This window comes from Cheilinus undulatus, linkage group 2 (genome assembly GCF_018320785.1).
Source record: "Cheilinus undulatus linkage group 2, ASM1832078v1, whole genome shotgun sequence".
NCBI classification, from domain to species: Eukaryota; Metazoa; Chordata; class Actinopteri; order Labriformes; family Labridae; genus Cheilinus; species Cheilinus undulatus.
Window position 1 is genome coordinate 8,501,320 of NC_054866.1, and position 22,148 is coordinate 8,523,467.

At 38.5% G+C, this 22,148-nt stretch overlaps 1 protein-coding gene across 1 annotated transcript; it reads right to left on the bottom strand.

Annotated features, from left to right (window-relative positions):
- Positions 1-605: 605 nt before the first annotated feature.
- srpra (SRP receptor subunit alpha) lies at positions 606-21,714 on the bottom strand. The gene is made up of 15 exons (XM_041808501.1): positions 21,606-21,714; positions 21,354-21,491; positions 20,974-21,057; positions 18,073-18,236; positions 16,259-16,419; positions 15,988-16,150; positions 15,722-15,872; positions 14,401-14,528; positions 14,187-14,308; positions 13,992-14,078; positions 12,464-12,636; positions 11,561-11,774; positions 7,499-7,662; positions 6,630-6,728; positions 606-3,671 (listed from the first exon to the last, which is right to left on the bottom strand). The coding sequence occupies exons 2-15, from the start codon at positions 21,474-21,476 to the stop codon at positions 3,543-3,545; spliced, it is 1,962 nt and encodes a 653-aa protein (XP_041664435.1). The 5' UTR covers positions 21,477-21,491; positions 21,606-21,714; the 3' UTR covers positions 606-3,542.
- Positions 21,715-22,148: the final 434 nt, after the last annotated feature.

Below are 22,148 nucleotides of genomic sequence, written 5' to 3' on the forward strand. Positions count from 1 at the left end.
CACTTTTTAACCACGTACCAACATTTTTACCCCATTTTGCCCTTCTTGACCATTTTTGAAATTTCATTTTAGCCTCTTTTTAACCACTTCCCACCTATTTCCCACCGATATTTGGCCTCTTTTTGTGTTTTTAACCCATTATTATCACTTTTTAACGTATTTTCACATTTTATCTTTTTTACCTTACTTGACCCTTTTGCCTCTTATAACCCGTTTTTACCACTTGAACCACTTTCCACTTTTTCCCCACCCATTTTTTTTTTTACCTTACTTTGCCCATTTTTGCCACTGTTATCCCATTTTAGCTCTTTATTAACCATTTTCCTCAATTTTACCAGACATAGTTGCCCATTTTCATCTTAATTAACCCTTTTTTTTTTTTTTACCTATTTTCATAATTTTTCCTTCCATTTTTGACTATTTTCCCATTTTGCCCCATTTTGCCTTACTTGACCCATTTTTTTTATCTTAAGATAGCCACCTTTTAATCACTTTCCATCATTTTCCCACCCATATTTGGCCCCTTTTTGCCTCTCGTAATTCATTTTTGCCGCTTTTTAACCGCTTTTCCCTCCCATTTTTATCTTACTTGACCCCTTTGCCTCTTTTCACCCATTTTTGTCACTTTTTAACCTATTTTCACAATTTTCTCTTACATTTTTGCCTAACTTGACCAACATAGCTTTATATAAAACTTTTTTTTTTCATGTTCCTTTACTTTATTTTCTGGCTTCCTGACATTTGTGCACATCATGGTTTAGCTATGAAGTCTGACATTACATTCCTAATATTTAAGTTAATTTGCCCATGGACATTGTTAACATTACCAAAAAAGGGATTCATTTCAAGAAAAGGGGTTTACATTTTGAGTAGGCTATATCGTGCTACAGCTCAAGCGGCCTTGCCCTTTAATAGAGCCAACATGGACAGAAGTGTCACTTTCAGCGCTGTTGATAGCATATAGCAGCTTTATTTAGAAATGTTTACATTCTCATAAATTAGCTCAAATCTTCTGTATATCTCTTGAACCTTTTGTATTGCACTACCACAAATAAAAGGGGACAAGAGATGTTTAAGACTTGTATATATGTATGTATATATAGATATATATATAGATATCTATAGATACATAGATATCTATATATATATATAGATATATATAAATAAAATAGATCCTCTTATGAAATGAAGAGTAAATCAGAGGGGAAAACACGTAAAGGGTTAAAGAACTTCGACAGACCACACAAACTTGTAGTCTTAAAATGTACACACAACCTTATGGAACTAAAAATAAAGTTACAAAATCATTTCACCTTTGATGAACTACAAAGATGGGGATCAAAGTCTCAAATTTGTCATGGAACCGGGTTATCTGTGAGTCAGGCAGCCAGGGAGCTCTTGAGGTTAACCATCCAGAAGGAGTTTGCTCACAGTTGTCAGTGTTTCAGCAGAGCTGGGCACAGTTCAGTCAAGAATTTAAGCTACATTAGCCGTTAATCTGTTAACAGCGATGCTAACTTTGGTAACAGTTAATCTGTTAATTCTGGCCAAAATGACTGGAAGTTAACACTGATGTTTAAAAACTGTTCAGTCTGACTGTAGCCTTCAGTATTTTATCCTCATTATTTACAAAACTACTGTGTTCAAGTATTATTCATGCTAAATTTCCTAGAAACTCATAATTTTTTCCAACCATTTTAGGATCCAATCAACACAGCAGCCATAATCTACACATCCAACATGAAGTCATTTAACTAACCATTGGAAGATCTGGACTGTCCTGATGAAAATACACCCTAACTGCTTCAGCAAGGGTCTCTGAAACCCTTACAAGTCTACAATAATAGAACTTTCTGGACATACTGCATTTCAGTCTTTACTTCCAGTCAAGGCGAGACGTATGATAAATTCTGAGCATCCAACAGTCCAGCACTAACATTTTAGTCTCCTTAACAAAAACTAAACCTATTCATTTTGACAGTTTTTGTCATCAAAGTTCTATTCAAGTTTTTTCTTAGTCTAGTCTTCCTCATAGAAAAAAAAGTCTGTCTACTAACATTTTTAGTCATAGTTTTTCCTCAACAATGTTTTTATTATATATATTTATATATATTTTTTTCTTTGGCTTTTTATGCCTTTATTTACAGAGGATGACAGTGGATGGAGTAAGAAACCGGTTTAGAGAGAGAGATAGAGAGAGAGAGAGGGAAGAGACGTGGCAAAGGGCTACAGGCCGGACTTGAACCCGTGCCGTGGTCGACATAGGGTGTGGCCTAACCACAAGGCCATCTGTGCCCCTTAGTTGATATTTTTAAGTAAACAGTAGTGTGTAGTTTACAGTTTCAGACACAACAACCAGCATTTTTGTTCATTGTGCTTTCTAAATTTGATTCTCAGCTGATGGTTGGTACCCCAAAGTGGGTCTCAAAGCTGATTCCATTAGATGTTTGCCTGGAAAGAAATATATGGCAAAAAGTCCATATGGTGAGCTTTTATTTTGAAGGACATCTCTTCAGTCAGATCTTTTGTTCCAGCTCAAATCCAAAGTACCCCATTAGAATGTAAGAAATTTGGGTTGGGATTTGCCATTGAAAAAGCAGTGGTGGGTCCTGAACTTAGACCAGTTGAGAACTGCTGCTCTAAAGAGCAGGAAGCCATATACTTTTGTTTAGAAAACGATGTTGACAGAAGCCATTTTCAGAATTAATATCAATATTAAACATTGTTTTATAAAGTAACGCTCACAATTAACAGAAGTGTGCCCAGCTCTGCTGTTCAGGATAAGTTGTCCTATTACCTTGTTTCAAACTCCTTGTCCTTATTACTTTCTTTTTTGTTTTTCAATGTTTGACAGTGGGGAAATGTATATATTTCATTAGTGCTGACCCTTTTCTCCAAAGGCAGATTCAGACTCCTCAAGCCTGGAGGTAGCAATATCTGATCTGCTACGTTCTGATACCTTAAAAAGGACATTTACCCATGTAGTGAAACAGTTAACCAAGAAGACAGGAGACGGATAGGCACTATGGTCACTAAGCTCTCCTCAGGCACAGGCAGCTGCTGAAATGTCATATTCAGCAGGCCCTCACTACCTGACCTCATTTACATGAAGAGGGGAAAAGTGACTGACAAAATGCCAGGTTGGGGGGTTTAACAGAAGTCTTTACTGTGTAAACCAGTAAACTGTTGACATTTACAGCCTGGGTCCATTTAGTCAGCTAAAATGTCATTTGGTTGTGACTTATTTCTTTCAAGACTCAGGCTGGTCTGAGGTACTTCAATGTAGGCCTGAAAGGTTTGAGATGATGCAAAGGGAGGCCCCTCTGGCTTAGCTGTAGATATCTCTTATGCTCGTCCTTTAAAGGGACGATGAAGTCCTTCCGGTGTGTGGCATAATTTCTTTAACCGTATATTTAGGCAGGACAGGACTGGAGGCTGAGAAAACGCAGGTTAGCAGGGCTGGAACATCTCACAGCAGCATGGCAATGGGATTTATTGTTGGCTTTGTTGCGACGATGAATTACAGCAGAACATGCAGCCACTTAAGCCTTCATCAGGGCGCTGACCACGGCGCGGGCGTTGAGGCTGCGCAGGTCGTTGTAGGTCTGCCCAGTGCCCACAAACACAATAGGCTGGCCTGTGATGTAAGTCATGGAGATGGCAGCACCGACCTGTGAGAGAGGAAGGGTGACGCATGAGTGCTATCAGCTTTCAACGTGGAAATGAGCAACTACAGCCTCATCCCAGCCTTCACCCTCACAGACTAAATGATGCAGAATACGAATCCACAATGGCTTAAGATGGTATAAAAAAATGAGTTATAGGACAATGATATTATACATCATCTGGAAACAAGATGGTCAGAAAAAATCCCTCCATATGTGTTTTTTTCATTACAGGGTTTATAAACCTAGCACAAAAAGTACAGAAATTTATGTTTGGCAGGTTATTTCGTTGTTGTAGCAATGTCTCTTGGCAATAAGTCTTATACCGTTGGAAAGCCTCTTTATTACCCTTTTAAATGGTGCCCATTTTGTAAGGATCATGCATTTGTGGGATGAGCAGCAGAGCTGAGTATGTGGGTTGTGCCCATGAAAATTTGCCAAATCCTTTCTGCCAATGCCGAACAGCTTCTTCTGCCATTGACTCTTGTTTGGTGGACTGGACGATTGAAGTCAAAAGAAAAGAGACATATAGGCAATTTAATTTATTCATTTAACAAACAGGAGCCTCAGTAGCATGTGGAAGAACCAAACGCAGCCACAACAGTCTGGCACCTCCTCCTCACGCTGGTCACCAGCCTGGTCAGACACTGCTGTGGAATGGCATCCCATTCTTCAACCAGACTTTGTCACAAGTCAGCCAATGTGGTTGTATTGGTCAGTCTGGCACTAACAGCATACCCAAGCTGATCCCACAAGGCCACTCCATCCTCTCCACTCCCAAACTCTGGAGGTAGTCTCTCATAAATCCTACTCTGTGGGGGTGAGCATTGTCATTTGGAGGATAGAGTTCAGTCCCACACTGGAGATATGGGATTGCCACTGGTTGTAGAATCTCATCTCAGTATCTCTTTGCATGGAGATGGTCTCCAATGATGACAAGTCTCGTTTTTCCAGTGAGAGAGATGCTGCCTCACACCATCACACTGCCTCCAGTATAAGATGTTACTCTATCAGTGCACCAATCTGCATAGTGTTTTTCACATCTTCTCCACACTTTGACCCTACGATCCGACTGCCAAAGGCAGAATCTGGACTCATTGCTGAACATAACAGACACCAATCATATACCTGATTGTCAGCACCTGGGGGTACCAAAAGCTCAAAACAAGATTTAACAGCAGAATCAGCTGTTTGGCATTGGCAGAGAAGATTTGGTAAATTTTTCATGAAGTTTTGGTAAATTTTTCATGGGTGCAACCCACATACTCAGCTCTGCTGCTCATCCCACTAACACATGCTCCTTACAAATGTGGCACTATTTTAAAAAGGAAATAAACAGGCTTTCCAAGGTGATAGGATTTATTGTTACAACAACAAAATAATCTACCAAACACTTAAGTCTGTACTTTTTGTGTAAAATTCAGATTTCAGCATACCAGTTGAAGTATAAAAACATGAGAACAAATAATGAGGTTAGGCAATACAAACAGAATTTGTCCTAGAAGAATAGAATTTTCTGTAAAACTTCAAATGAGATATAGGTTAAGACGATATTGTTTAAATCTATACAGTTTATGATTCAGAAAAACTCTTAGGCCTAATGCTCAGTAGAAATAAAGTTTACAGTTAGAACCACTGATAGTGATATAGTAACTGAACACAAGAAAATCTATTTGAATTGTTCAGTTGAAATTGGGCCAATGATTTCATTTCTATTAATTAAATTCAGAAAATCTGTATTATTATAATAAATAACTGTATATTTAAAGCTGTTTGATGCCACAAAAACAATAATAGAGGTCCTGAACAATCAATACTGGGTTTTTTTGGTTTTAATCATCAAAAACTGCAACAAAAAAAAAAAAAAAAAAAACCTGCAAAAAAAAAAAAAAAAAAAATCCCAATATTGATTGTTCAGGACTTCGATTGTTGTTGTGGTATCAAACAGGTTTAATTTTCGCTAGAATCATAGAAAAATATTAGCATACATATCATGTTTTGCAATTACAATTTGATTTTTTTATGGTTTGAAGTTTTCATTTTCTTACTGTGTCATGCATGCAATCATATGCCCCGCCCACACAGGCTTACATGACACCAAGAATTCAGACAAAACCAGCATCAGAGTGCATGGTAGTTCTCTCATCATTATAGAACAGAAAGGAAGATGGAGACAAACTAAAAATTAATTCATTAGTTAAATGAAGTATCTTGTCTTCTTTTCAAGGCTTTTGAGACAAAATTAGCAAGCTTAAACACATCAAACTTAAACAGCCATTCTGATTTTTGCTCATCAGTCAACTGCAGAATTTCAGGATTTGGACAAGTCATTTCATGAAGCAATACTTAAGTCATCATATTTGGTACAATGCAAAATAAAATGGGACTCACTTTCTATTTCTCCTGAAGAGACCTCAACCTTGCTAGCAAGGATCTTTGGCTTCTAGATAGTCGAAATGTAATGTACAGTTCAGGCATAAATGTGTTTATATTACCCAGCCTTGTGAGTGACTAACAACCACAAGTCAAACTTGCTATAAACAACCACAAAAGTAATTAACTGAAAACTTTTACTTTAACTAACATTTTCACCTCCAAACCATGCTTGCTTTGATTAAAGTCATTATCATTTTCTAAAACTTTACTGATTATTGCTAAAATGTGCCCTTTCTGTTCATGTTCAGCAGCCCAATTGGGGTGGGATGGGCCACAAAGTCCCAGTATTCTCATTACCAAATTCCCGATAAACTGTGGGTAAGTCCTCCAGGTACGTCTGCAGATGTTTAAACTGACTGTTTTTGCTTTCACAGTGGGCCAGCCCTAAACACTCATGGATTTACAGAGAATGCGCCTCAAGTTTGGGATTCAGCCCAATAATATTTAACCACATCAAATAATCAGGAAGGTTTAATAGAATGATAAAAACATCTAAGAACATGGAAATAAAAGAAAACCTCCAAGTACCTTATCGTCGATGGTATCAAACTTAGTGAGAACTATTCCATCAATCAGGCGAGGTTTGTCAGACATGGAGTGGTCTGCCAGAGCCTGGTTGAACTTTACCTGAGGACAAGAGGAAATGATCATCCAGTTATTCATGGAAAGTCTCTTACACATTTAATATGTAAACATCCTTCTCAATTAATAGTTAAATTTTTTCCCAAGGAAAAGTGATTAAGAAAATAAGACTATTCAACAACACAGAGGACCTCTGAAGCAACGCTGACATCTGCTGGAGGTTTAAAGAATTACAGCAGTCAGCTCTACACTGTGTTGGTTTTATTTCTGGCATTAAGTCAGAAGCCTCAGTCTATTTAATAATTGTGTAACACAAAGTTCAAGTCACATTTGTCTGTTTATCAAGGAATAAAAAGTTTGTAACTTTCAATGGCTGGGATTCATGGTGATAAAGAGGAAACATTATCATTCTGGTCAAAGACCTTCAGTAACATGTATTTGTGTTTGTGTAAATACAGGTATGCATGTTTATGTGTAGATATGGGTATCATATGTATATGTGTATGTAGCATCCTTCAGAGCATCTTCAGATTGGGAATGGCCATTCGATTTTTTTTATGCATTTTGTTTTGAATAACTAACTTCATAAGGCAATGTAATTGTTAATTGAATGGGTGTTACAGGTGTCATTTATAGCTGGAATATAAATAAAAATTATGCAACAGATGTCAGATTAAAATTCACCTCTCACTGAGTCCTTGGGAAGTTTAAATTTTCATGATTTAAGTTCCTATGGCACTGAGCCCTGTGTGTCACCCATTTTTTACATTTCCTCTGAGCATCTGATAAAAAGTACAGAATTGTCAGTGCCTTACCAGCTGGTCAACAGCCTCGTTTCCCACCAAAGCCTCCCCCACAAACAGCACAAGGTCAGGCATGTTGACTGCAATAAGTTTGGCTAAGGCCGTCATCAAAGGGGCGTTGTCCTGCATACGCCCAGCGGTGTCCACCAGCACCACGTCGAAGGCCTGGTTGCGAGCTGCAGGGGTAAAAACATGACTTTAGCATACAAGTGGTATGAAATAATTAAAAGGGATGTATATTTGTGTATGTATGTTTATATTTCAGCATTTCAGATGTAAAACTTCACTCCTCAGAACACACTTTAAAGTTTAAGAAGTAAGGATGAACAAAGAAAAGTACTTCAGCTGATGCAGGTCTGTTAGTCCTGCCTAGAACTTCCAAACTTGTTCATAAATATGCAATATTGCAATGCAATGCAATATTCAGAAAACACCTTGTCTGCACCTCTACTTTATCACACATTGGTGGAGTCAAAGACCGTGTTTATACCTCACATTAACATGCCTTTTGGACATTCAGATACCAAGTCCTGATGCTTAAAGCTCAGTGTGCACTGACGACAATTTGATACCTGATAGCTCAGACTGCACACAGAGGTGATAAGGGGATGCCGTCACCCTGATTGATTTGGTTGTGAGGATGCATTTAAGACCAACGTATCAACTGATCTGCAGTAGTCCATAGAAGAACAAAAAATGTAGTTTATTGAATCCATCCAGCCTCACTTGTGACATGCCATCTTAAGTTGTCTTTGCAATCTTACCAGTACCTCATAAGGTTTATTTGCTAAATAGTATATCAGTTTCTTTTAAAGGTGACATATTTTACCCTTTTAAGACAAGTTTATATCGTTCTCAGAGGTCCCAGAAACATGCCTATGAAGTTTATTGCTGAAAAAACACTCCAGTATTGGATTTTTGCATTTCTACCCCTCTGTTTCAGCCCTTCACAGAACGAGCCGTTTCTGTGTCTGTGGCTTTAAATGGTAATCAGCTGTCTGACTCCTCCCCTGACCACACCCCTCTCAGGTAATGGATGCAGCACTCGTGATATTACAGACACTTTTATCCAAAGTTTATTGAAGGATTCAATCTCATCAATCTCCCAGACCGTGGTCAGCTGGGTAACTCACTGAGCTATCTCAGCTTGTAGCTGAGAGGATCAGTAGAGGAGGGCGGAACTTTCCTCCAAGTGGGGGAGGGCCAACCAAACATGGGACGGGGGTGTTTAGGACCCTGGTGAGGTCACTAGATGTAAAATCTGAGAATGGCTTGTTTCAGCACACATTTTCTGAAAGGTGGAGAAAGAGAGGGGGATAGGGAATGGATTTTTCTGGTACTTGAGGGGATTGTGGACAGGCCAGGGACACATAATTGTGTTAGGGTGTACTCACATTAGGCCATCCAAACCATGCCTTGGCCCGTTTCAGCCTAAAGTCCGGTACGTTTGGCCGGTGTGAGTGCAATCGTTTCGTGCTTCAGCGCGGCACACTTTGCGGCCCCGGCACAGATGGACGAGGTGGGCCTAGGCACAGCGGCACCCCCCGGGATGCAAATGAAGGGGCACAAGCATGGGAATGTGACATAGCATGAAGTAACAACAAAAGGACCCGCCCCAGAGCAGAGGTAGCAGCTGCACACTAGAGACAGCAGGATTTTTTTACGAGAGAGAGAGAAATATATATGTTTTGTCTCATTGTATTTCAACAAGTTACAAAGATTTTATAAGAGCTGAAGAATTTTAGTTAGTCACAAACAGCAGCTCACAGGATAACAAACACCTTTCATCCTGCGTAAAGGAGAGTGCCAATTACGCGGACAAGTGTGTGTCGGTTAATCTTATGGCTGATTTAATCTCTCTTATTAAAAAAACATAATGCCAAACTATCATCCACTGAATTAACTTACCTCTAATTCTATTTCATGTCACCAAGAAGTGAAACTGTGGTCTTGATCGCTGACGTTTGAACGGAGCATCATTTATTAATCCTGAGGCACATTCACTTCCAGCTCTCATCAGAGGGTTAAAATAGCGCTCGTCATTGTTAAAAACATCTTTTATCTGAAGATTTAATCCTGCTCTGGACACAGGCTGTCCTGTGACATGAGAGCTTGTTTGGTGCAGCACTGAAAGGCATCCAAACGCAGTAAAAAGGCTCAGTTCATGACGCATAAAAGAATTCCACAGGGATTCACACAGTATATTGACACGCAGAAGAATGGCTGTAGGGGCTCATACGAGTTAAAAAGTCCGGGTTTCATTCACCAGAAGTGCTTGTTACTCTGATCAGACTGCAGATTATATGCTGTGAGCGATAATTCTCCGCTATGAACCGCTTTTTCTCTCTTTCTCTTCACTGGGCTCTGTATAGTTAATGTAGCTGCTGAAATAACTCTGGTGTCAGATCAGATATCGTATAAATCTGTTGCTATTTTGCAGCCTAAAAAACAAAACTTATAAATACTGAGTCATCAACACCTATAAAGTCATCAACAGTGGATACTTCGTGTGATGACGTCGGCGCGTGACGTATCCGTGCCCAGGCCTGGATGCGTTGAGCAGTGTGAGTGCGGGCCAAAGGGGGGACAGGGGAGGGGGTGAAATGGGCTTCAGCACGGTTAGAATATGGCACGGTACGGATGGCCTAGTGTGAGTACACCCTTAGAAAAGCCTGAAAAAGGGATTTTTGCATAATATGTCCCCTTTAAAAGCATGTCTGTGGGAGCTGGGTTTAGCTCAGGTGGTAAAGCATTGTTCCCATTCCGATACCACTGTCAGGAATACATTCCAATACTGCTGAAAAAGCAGGTATTGGTGAGTATTTATGCACCTATGCGATATAGTTCTGTTTAAAACCCTTCCACTGGTGTTGCCGTATATGACGAGAAGTGACACGGATTATTTAAAGTAAATAGGTTTTGAACCATAAATCATAGCCTCTTCTTTACCCTTGAAGCTAGCCATTGCACTGTTCCAATGATGCTGATCATGCATTTGTAGTCTTTACGTCACGTCATGTTTTGTCAAACTACGCATCTTCAACATCCAGATAATAATGGAGATAAGAGAGAGAAAGCCTGTGATGTGGCCCTCTGTGTCAATGCTGCTTTAACATTTAGCAGCGAAACTCACAATAATTAGCAGGAAAAAAAAAACTTCAATGACACAGAGAGGGTGGACATTATGGATATGGATATTATGTTGAGCCATGCTCTGAGTTCACTATAGGACTGAAATAATGTGACAGCTTTCCACAGCACGGTCAATCCAGAAAGTTTATACTGGTATCAGATAAGTTCTCAGTATCAGCTGATTACCAATGCTGTTATTGGAATTGGTATTTGGAAGGAAAAAAATGGTACTGGAACATATCTAGTATAGAGGCTAGAGTCCTTGACGCACTGGTCGCAGGATCGACTGCTAACCCCAGTGCTCTTTTGCCCATGACTTCCCACTCTCTTCAAGTATTTCCCCTACCTCTTCAACTCTCCTGTAAAAAATAAAGGAGAAAAAGCCCCTCAAAAATAACAAAAGCTTGTTTATAACAAAATGAGGGTGAAAAGCTGTTAATAGGGGCCGCTAGTCACTGAGCAGTTGGTTTATTACAGTATTGCCAACAGCTTTACTGTACATAGCATGCAGGGATACCTAGCCAAAAGCTAAGACGCTAGCCATGCCTCTTGAACAGCTTTTCTCCCTCATTTTGTCATTAATATGCCTTTACAGGATGGTTACCTACTGAGGGTGATGTGCTATGTACTAAGTAAACCTTGTGGGGTTATTGTTAGTTTTAAATTACACCTAACTTCAAGACAGCAAGGCTGGAAAGAAATGATGTATGGGCTGTTATTACCATAAGAGGCAGGCGTGTGAGTTCCAATCACAGGCCCTCACTGTAAAGTGTATTCAAGTTTTAATGCAAAGTGTAAATGCATGTACAAACTGCAGTCAGATTGGTATCTGAATGCTGAAGATGGAAATTATAAACACAGGGTCACTTAGGTGGTGATTAAAAGTAAAAACAATAATACCTAACATCGAATAACCAGTCAGCAGTCATGGATGTGTCTTACCATAGGCAATGGCCTCCATGGCAATCCCAGCAGCATCCTTCCCATAGCCTTTCTCATAGAGCTGGACTACAGGTCGTCCTCCGTGCTGCTCTGGAGGATGCAGAGAGTTCAGGCGGCGCTGGTGAGTGCGGAGCTGCTCCACTGCACCAGCACGAAAAGTATCACAGGCTGCGATCAGCACAGTGAAACCGTTTTCTATCAGCCAGAATGAGATCTGGAGGATGAAAGGAACAGTTATAATCAACAGCTAAATACGTCATACTAAATGATAAATGTTATCACCCCATGACTAAAATCAGACCATAATTTAAAAAAAAGCAGAACAGATGGGCAAATTAACGATAAAGCTCCCAGGAAGCACACGTTTATGTTTGATAATTCTAAGAAGTGTCTTCGGTTACTTCTCTTTTGGAAATCACCCAGCTAGTAATAGAATTAGCAATAATAAAAAGCCTATTGATAGGTTTTAGTTTAGACAATGACGCTCAGATGCGTAAATCACACAAGTCACACTTTATGTTTCGCTATTCTAGCAAAGTTACTTCTTATAATTACTTTGGAGTGAATAATTATTTTAATCAACATCGTCTTAAATAGTCTGAAGCTTGGCCCTTCCCTTTTTAATAACTTGGATTTTAATATGGATCAGTTTAAATTTTCATACTGGAAATGTAAGATGAGTATTCGCGTTATATAACTGTGGTCTCAGTATAAAGTCCAATTACACCCACAATAAGAAGGGGTGCAAAAGTGAACTTTAAACCACCTTTTCTTAAAAATAAACTAACATATAGTGCTTAAGTGAAGTATCTCTCTTTAAACAGACACCCAAGGCACATTGGTATGCTTGAAAACAGAGGGTTTAATCTAAATTTAATAACAATCCACACAATGACAGCTCACCTTTGCCAAGTTTGTAGACTTCCCAACCCCATTGACACCACAAAACGTGATGACGAAAGGTCTACGCTGGCTCTGCGCCTCCATGACATCTCTCAGAATATCCACGCGTCGTTTGGGCTGCAGGATCTGCACCAGTGAGTCCTGCAGGGCCTGCTTCACTGTTGAGGCCACAGCTACAAAAACACAAATGTACAAAGTTTTGATCCAGTGATTGGGTAGAATACTGTGTTAAAAAAATGTACATATGCTCTATCAGTTATTGGTAGTCACCTAGGGTACCACACACTCAAGGAGGCCCACTGTGAGCCCTGAACATTTTGAATGAATCTACCCGACTGTCTACTACCCAGCTCCTGTCTCCGCTCTGTTTGACTCAGCCTCTTTTTGCACAGGAGACACTTTATGTTTTTACTGTGAATAAAGTCTTGTATATATCTGTATTAAGATGAGTTTGAAAACACAAACATATCTGCAAAAGACTAAAATTGTGCATCCACAAAACAACTGATTTAAGTCAATACAACAGCAGCAGCTCAGGTTTTTCTGAATAAGATCTAGCATCATCCCCATGATGGAAGTATCCCCATCTCTACTAAAAACAACATGACCCCTTTCAGGTTGGCTATCACTGGAGCTTCTTCCAGCTAACCATGCTAACAAATCAGCCAGCAGCTAACCAGTGAAAGCATGAACCTCTTTACAGCTCTTTAAATTTTGTGTGGGTGTGGACAGGATTATTTGCCTCCCTATGAAAGTTTCATTTTCAAGTATTTCTCAAGTGCTGTTAAACAGAGCAAGACATTTTTATCAGAGCTTTTCCAAACATCCTAGTTTTATTTTGGATGCTAACATTATTTTACTTTCTACCAGGGTCAAAATTCTTGTTGAGCTACAGAACATACTACTGTTGTGCAATGATGTGCTTTAACTTTGTAATGTTTAAAGCTTGTAAAATAAAGTTAAAACTGAGGGTTATCTTCACATTTAATAATTTTGTACTCATTTGTATGCACTCTACACTTTCTCTTGGTATAAATGCAATGCCTTCAATCCCTTTTGCTTATGGTGATAACTGAAGGCATGTCAAATGCTGGCCCAGAGACTCTGGAGCATGCACAGAACACCTAATCCAGTTCTGGGTCTAGCTGTAGTCACACGAACACAATAAAACCACTTTTTCTAGCTCTAATGTCTATAAATGGCCTACCAGTTCACTTCCACCTTCACAGTTCCTACAGTAAATACCAAAACTTCCATCTTTATTAAGTGTTTGTAGAAGCTTGTGTCATATTTATAACTAACAGTAAAATTCACATCTTGTTTCCCTGAAACTAAGATGACTTTATTAACTACTAGGCACACATTGGTGCAATGCTGGGAAAATAAATCGCTGTAATCACATAACTTTTTAAAGCTTCTGGAGCTCCGGTGCTCTCAGAGTACCTTTCACCAAGTAAAAACAGAATTTTTAACAATGAGTGCATCTGAAGTATACTTCAGTGTGTTTAACAGGTAGAAGAGTACTCACTGGTGAATGTGCCCATGACTTTGCCTTCCAGTTTTTTGGCTACAGAGTCACAGAGCTGGGAGGCAATGTCGGCTGCTACATTCTTAGCTGATGTATCACAAAAAAGTAAAAAAAGATAAAAGTATTAATAGAAGACAATGCACTTTCTAAAATATCCACATCATTTGGTGGGATTAGAAAGATATGATGTTTTACCAATAAGGTGGTCCTTCATCTTCTCCAGTACTGACTCCATGTCCTCTCTGGTGAGGCTCTTGGATCCCACCAAACCTTTCAGCATTCCAAACATGCCACCAAAACCACCACCTTTTTTGGAGCTTAACAAACAAAGGTAGAGATTTTTTATGGAACTGAAACATCAGATATAAAATAAAGCTTAGCTAGCTGCTGAATAAATATTATCTGTTACCTTGTCTTGCTTGTTTCACTGACAACAACTCTCTCCTCCTCCTCCTCCTCTTCCTCCATGTCCCCCTCCTCACTGGATTCATAGTCCACAGACAGCAGGTCACCCTTCATGGAGCTTAGCTGCATCCCCTGAAAACCATCCGAGACACTCAGTAGGTCTATATCCACAGATATCACACGGTTATAGCATAAGGACATTTAACTGGACTATGGTCCTTATTAGAAATCTTATCCAACGAAACCTTGAAAAGTGCAACACAGAAGCATGACAGACGTAGACTTTTTATTGTTAAATATAATTGGAGCAGTGAAGATGAGGAGCAGACGCGCAAACAACACTGTGTACTGAAAATAAAATAACTTTAAAAAATTAAAAATATTCAATGCATTGGCCAATAGGTTGGTGCAGAAGAAAAGGGGAAAACCTGACTTGTTGACACAGTATTTGAAAAATTATACAGAGAAAGAGGTAGTTTTATCTTATTATATTGTAAATTTGTCTTAAAAATTCAATGAAAAAAATCATGATAAAATCGAGACCTTGATATGGCCATAAAAAATTGTGATATGATCTTTTCTCCATATCGCCCATCCCTAGTGTAAGATTTAAGTTATAACTAAGCCTACACTGAAACTATCCAGATGGTGCAGTATATTAAATGTTAGTAGAGCGTAAACTCCATTGTTAGAATGAACTTACAATCAAACTAGTCGACGTTTGAACTTACACACAGCTGGTGCAATCCATAACAGTTGTTTTAAAGTTATTATAAGAAAAGCTGATAAAACCAAAATCTAAGGTCAGTCTTGCTATCCTGGGATATCTGACAGACTCCCCTGGAGCCCAAACTGTCCTGGGCCTGAAGGGTGGGGCAGGAATCCTGGCCTTACCTGCTTCAGGGCCATATCAGGCTGGTCTCAGGCTTGGCAGAGAATCTGACCATATGTTAAACTTTTTTCAGCTAGTGACTGTGGACCTTCTTCTTACTGACCTTGCCAACATGTTAGCAAGCAGCTAGCTGGTTGGAAGTTGATTGGTGCAAACATGAACAGTTTCTAAAGCTCTGTACATTTCTGTTAATGTAGTATTAGTGCGGATTAGCTTCCATGTCAGAGTTTGGCAAAAACGGAGTAGTCCATGGTCTGTCTCAGGTGTATGAGGGAATCGATCTCCAACCTAGACATGTTAGTCCAACTTCAAATCATTTGATTTCGTACGATTTCAGTCAGACTTGTACGTTTACATGTATCAACAATAACACAGATGTGTGTTCAACAAGAAAACTTTTTCAAATAGGGGTGAACGGGGTAAGGGGACATACCGTATCAATTTGTGCTTCAGGGTTCTGTTCACCACCATTGGGGGAACCGTTTCCATTCCTTTCACTGTAGTCCAAGTCCTTGGTGCTGCTTCCACCCATGTCCCACTTACGCATTTGCTTCTCCCTCGGCTTCTGAGGCTTAGGAGACTTGCTGTGAGCAGGATGACAAAATATCAGAACAAAATGATCAGCGATCAGCAAAATGGCAAGCTCCTTCTACATTGCACTTTGTGATTTGAAATTCAAAAGGTTTTACTCTGTCTTACCTTGTTTTTTCAGGGTTTACCGTCATGCGCTTACGAAAGAATTCCTCTCTCTTCTTCTGCATGATCTCTTCGTGAGTCAAGCCCTGGTTACCATTCTCAACCGTCTTCTGCCCAGATGATGAGTTCTTGCTTTGTTCCACTTTGGCAGGCTCAGCTGCAGGAGCTGGAGATCATTGGAAAAGCAAATCAAGTCAGGATACAGATTGAAATTATGCTACATGAATATTTCAGATTGGGATGTTTAAAAACAACTGTCTTACACAGAACTTACCCTCCTTTTTGGTATTTTTGTTCTTTTTCCCACCCTGTTCTTTGCCTTTGTCCCCACCCTTTGTCTCAATCATTGACTTCACAGTTTTTTGGGATTTTTCGGACTCCTTGAAAGTCCGCATTGGGGCGGGACTTCGAGCTTTGCTGCTCTCCTCCGCCTCTCTGAAGGTTGGAGTTGTTTATGTGGCAGCACAGAGAGAAAACAAAGATTTCAGTTAACGAAACATCTTCAAATTTTCAAACTTTATCTGAATAACATTTTCTGTAAGTGACAGATTCTGAAACACTCTACTGGGCTGGGCAATATGCACCATAAATCTAATCTCCGCAGAAATAGATGACGATTTGGGAAAATAATCTAATTGTGATTTTTTCACTCAATATTGCCACTGCAATTTGATATGTGGTTATTTCCTAAGCATGTATTTTCCAACAAACACAAGCAATTAATCATACTATATTTTAAAAAACAAAAACAATATTAGGTTTAACTAGGGCTGAACAATTAGAAAAATCTTACTGTGATTATTTTGGCTCAAACTGTAAATGATTTTTTTGTCTTAAAGGGAGTAATCATTTTTATGGCATTCTCACATTTAATAAGCAAAATGTACAAAAATAAAGAAACTGTTTTTTTAGACAATTCTAAAAATGGCAGTTGAATAATTGCATGAATGTAATGCATAACATTTCAAAGTTTTAAACTGGTATTTTGACACAAATTTCAAGTTAAAAAAAATACAGCACCTTCTGCAATTACAAAATCGCAGACGACTATACTGCAATTTAATCTAATTTTAGATTAATTGCCCAGCCCTAACCAAGGCAAATGGAGACCTAGATACTGGGCTTTTTTAAACAAAAAAAAAAAACAGATGCAGAAAAAAATCCTAAATTATGTTTAAATCACACAAAATTCCGTACAAGGCTGTCAAATTAGTCTATGCTATGAGACACCAAAATAATAAAAAAATAATAAAATCTTCATTGTTCTGATGATTGGTGGTATCAGAAACTACCAAAACTATAATTTTCAGCTATATTTCTGACCAAAAGCAAGAGAGCACTGTATAAATTAAACAAAGTACCAAATATTGGGTGTGTACAACCTCTATTTTTGTTGCTGTGGTATCAAAGAGGTGTCAATATCATTTGATTAGAACAAGAAAAAAATACTTTAAATCTTCCTTAATAAAACAAAATCAAATAACAATAAATCCTCATTTGACTGAACAATTAAAATAGATTATCTTGGACTTAATAAGCATATAACTATCGGTGAGTTTTACTGTAAACCATCTTACAACAGAGGATTAGTCTTGGTATCTTCTTTCCCCAAACAACATCAACAGAAACTTTTTCGATATAAACTGGGGATGCACAATATTAGATTTTTACTATTATCTGCTGTGCCAGCATTTACAAATAAATTTCAACCGATATTGATGTTGAGTTTGGACTTAAAACTTAATTCCTTAAAATACACTTTAAAGTTTATGGAATAAGGATGAACAACGAAAATGCTTAACTCCACAAACTTCTTCATATACATGGTCTCTATTGGCTACATACAGCCACTATATTGGTTTTATAAATCAGCTGTAATTTTAGCTTTTACATTTTTAACTTTTTCTACGATACAAATATCCCCTCATATAGTGCATTCCTAATATTAATGATATTGTCTTGTCCCATGACTTGTTCAAAAATACATTGCTATATCTTAACAATATGATAATACTGCCCAAGCCTAACCCCTTACATCTACACTGTAGAAATCACCCCAGTGAATAAGTGAGTTTTCTCTATATTTACCTAAGAAGCATCTTGAAGTCATCTTCAAATTCAAAGTTGTTATTGAGAAGCTTAAGAGCTCCTTTTTGCTCTAGCTCATTCTTATAACGATCCCTAAAATGGAGCTGCACATCATCTATGAACTTGTCCACATACGTCAACGTCAGGATCTTTTGAAAACCCACCTGGACAGAGAGGGAAAGAGAAGAAAGGTATTTACAGTTTGGGTATAAAAATATCAGTTATTTAGTCTATCAGGGCCTGAATTTCAGTGAGCAATTACTGGAATCATGCAGAAAATATCCAATTCCCACAAATCTCGCTCTCATAATGCAAGAAGATACCACATAAATTTATAGATCTACAATGATTGTTACACTGGCAAATAGAGGCGTGACACTACTATAATATGTGCACAAAAAGTGTGCAGAAAAGGGACATTATGCACGAGTTTACTGAAAACTATCTAATACAGCAACTACACCTAGACAGGCCGTGCCCAGGTTGTATAATTCAAGACTGAAATCAAAGCTGACGCCCCATCTGACGTTCAAAAGCAAACAAAACCACCAGAGATTACTGATTCTTTCTGTATTTGAATAAAAATACTTGTCATTACGCCTGCAGGATTAGTGTCAGACAAAAAGTTAAGACATGCAGACCAAAGGTGTCTTTAATAACAATTTTAAGAGACAGGGTTCAAAATTAGTTATATGATTGATTATAAAAGGTTAATGGGGCGTTTAGGAAACTTTTGACTTAATTGAGATCACCACCTACATATGAACAGTGTGTACATACAGTCTAAAGCAAAGCAAAGCATTATTTTACAGGATCACCAGACAAACACAAATATAAAGTTTCTGATACTAACTAACTTTTGGTATAATCAGTTTTTCCTTCTCTTGCATCATATATTAAACTTAAAACAGTCATCTCTTTCACTGCTTCATTTCAAATTCTAATGTCTGATTGTCATTACTGCCATTGTTATCATTGAAAATATTGTGGTATTTTAGGTCCTGAATTCAGGTGCAGGACTGTGGGAGTCATACACAAAATAGCAATTTCCTGCAAGTTGCTCTCCTTGCTCTCATAATGTGAGAAAACAGAGCAAAGATTTAAATCTAAGATGATTACTACAATCTAGATCAAGTTTTAAAAGTCCCCCCCTATGCAAAGAATCAAGCTGAGGGAATCCCCCACCCAACCACAGTTCAATATAGTGAATTTCAGGCACTGTCCACAGTGCTGTGAAAAATGATTTGCCCCCTTCCTGATTTCTTAATTTTTGCATCTATTATACTTAAATGTTTCAGATCAAAAAATAATAATATTACACAAAGATAGCCTGAGTAATTTCAAAATGCAGTTTTGTAATGAGAGGTTCATTAATTAAATGAAAAAAGTCATCTAAACCTGCCTGGCCCTCTGTGAAAAAGTAATGCCCCCTAAACCTAATAACTGGTTGTGACCCCCTTGGAGGCAACAACTGCTAGTGAGCATTTGCAATGAGTCTGTTGCATCACTGTGGATGATTTGGAGGGTTTTCCAGCATGAATGACCCATTTAAGGTCATGCCACAGCATCTCAGTCAGATTTAGGTCCACACTTTGACTAGGCCACTCCAAAACCTTCATTTTGACTTTTAAAGCCATTTAGACATAGAATTGCTGATGTGTTTCAGATCACCGTCCTGCTGTATAACCCACGTGTGCTTGAGATTGGGATCACAAACTGATGGTCAGACATTCTTTTTCAAGATTTTTTGGTAGACAGCAGAATTCATGGTTCCACCAATTCTGTTATGAAGCAGCAAAGCAGCTCCAGCTCACACTACCACCACCACCATGTTTGACTGTTGGTATGATGTTCTTCAACTTGTCTCATCAGTCCACAGAATATCTTCCATAAAAGTCTCCCAAAAGGAATCATCAAGATGTTTTGTGGCAAATGTGAGATGAGCCTTTGTTCTTTCTGGTCAGCAGAGGTTTTGGCCTTGAAACTCTCCATGGATGTCAATTTTGCCCAGTCTTTTTCTTATGAACACTGAGATTAATTGAATAAGTGAAGCCTGCAAGTCTCTAGATGTTGTTCTGGGTTCTTTTGTGTCCTACTGGATGAGTTGCTGGTGCACTCCTATGGTAATACTGGTAGGCCAGTCACTCCTGGGAAGGTTCACTACTGTTCCAAGTTCACTCTCTTCTTTCTCACTTCTTCCCTGTCTACGTGTGGTTATCTTGTAGAAAAATAAAGGTTCAGGGAGAGAATCACTTTTTGTCAAAGTGTCACTCATCTGTATGTCATAAAATCATTCTGGTCAGAAACGTGAAACATTGTTTTTTTATCTTTTGTGGGTCTCATTTGTTGTTTTTAATCACCTTTTACATGATTCGTTAAAATGTTTTCATTGTGTTTCTTTTTCTCTTTATCATTGTATTTTAATGTCCTGTGTGAAGCACTTTGAATTGCCTTGTTGCTGAAATGTGCTATACAAATAAACTTGCCTTTCCAATTGTGGATAATGGCTCTCACCGTTTGCTGACGGATCTGTTATTGAATATCTTTAGATGGTGCCATTTAGATTTCTTCACTTTGTCGGACTAGATAAGCTCTATTTAAGGCATTTATTGATACACCGGCGCTGGCAGTATAGTGTAATTGAACTTAGCTTTCCAAAAAGTGTGGTTAATCACAATTAATTCATGATTTAACAAGGGAGGGCCATGTAGGTTTGGATGGCGTTCATTTCAAATCTCCATTTTATATTTACTAAAATTAGTTTAATGATCTATAACATTTAAGTGTGACAAATATGCAGATTTATAAAAAATCAGGAAGGGAAAAAATACTTTTTTACAGCACTTTATACCTCGATTCTGCTTCCTAATGACCCACAGAGGTTGTATTTGAGAGACTTACCACAAAAATCAACTCAAACTCATTGTCGAGTTTGTATTTAAGACTCAGGGCCTCATGGTTGAAGGAATTGTTACCACTCCGCTCCTGTAACGTCACAAACATGGTTGACATGTAAACAGCAGCTAAACATACACGTTGATGCTGCTACAACCAGCTTTCTTCAGTGTGAAGGCAGTGACCACAGCACAGTATCTACCTTAACGTTTAAACCTTCACATTAACTCTGTATGGCTGATAATATCTCAAAACTCGTCAATTAGCTCATTAAAACGTTACGCAATAAGCTAATGTTTGCTGTCTGTTAGCATTAGCCACGGCTATCCTTACCATTACGACAATAACAACACTGTCGTTGTATTCAAGCTGGCTTTAAGCCTCACCTGAAGAATCACGGAACGGATCAGGGCGTTGACAGGTCCGGTGAAGGATTCAGTGACCCCGGCTCCCTGAAAACACCACAACACTATCCCCCCTTTGCTGAAGATGGTGAAGAAATCAAGCATCTTGCCAGCACGGATCTAAATTCCAAAAACAGACACGGATAAAAACAGTAGAATGGATAACCGTATAACTCTACAGATAAGTAAACCTTTAGAGTGCTCTGGTTTACTCTAAAATAATTAAAATCTTACCAGATAAGTACTTAAATAGAAAATTAATCCCCCACGAGAGAAACCCACCACCAGAGCAGAACTGTTTTAGACACGTCAGAGGCAGAACCGGGAAGTGACGCTCTTTTCCGGAGATTGTTCGCGCATGCGCTCCAGCCTGAGCACGCTGCTGTAGTGGAGTAGTGTACTTAGGCTGACTCAACTGCTAGTGGTGGACGATACTGCAAAATTTAATACCGACCCGATAAATACGGGACCAGTATCACCGATATCTATACTCCATACCAATACTTTTTACTTATAAAAGCAGCAGTACAGAAAAATATTCAACTGATATAAATAAGGCCAATAAAAACATAAAACATAATGTATCATTTACTAATCAATCTTAATAAATTGAACTTTTTTTCCTTAATTATCCTTAACTATAAGTATTCAGAGTAAAACATATTTTAAAGCAGGGTTTTAACTTAATTTATATTTTTTAGTACTATGGGAGTTGTTTTGATCTATTTTGTAGACCCCACTGCAATTAATGGTTTGTTTAAATTAGTGCATTAATCT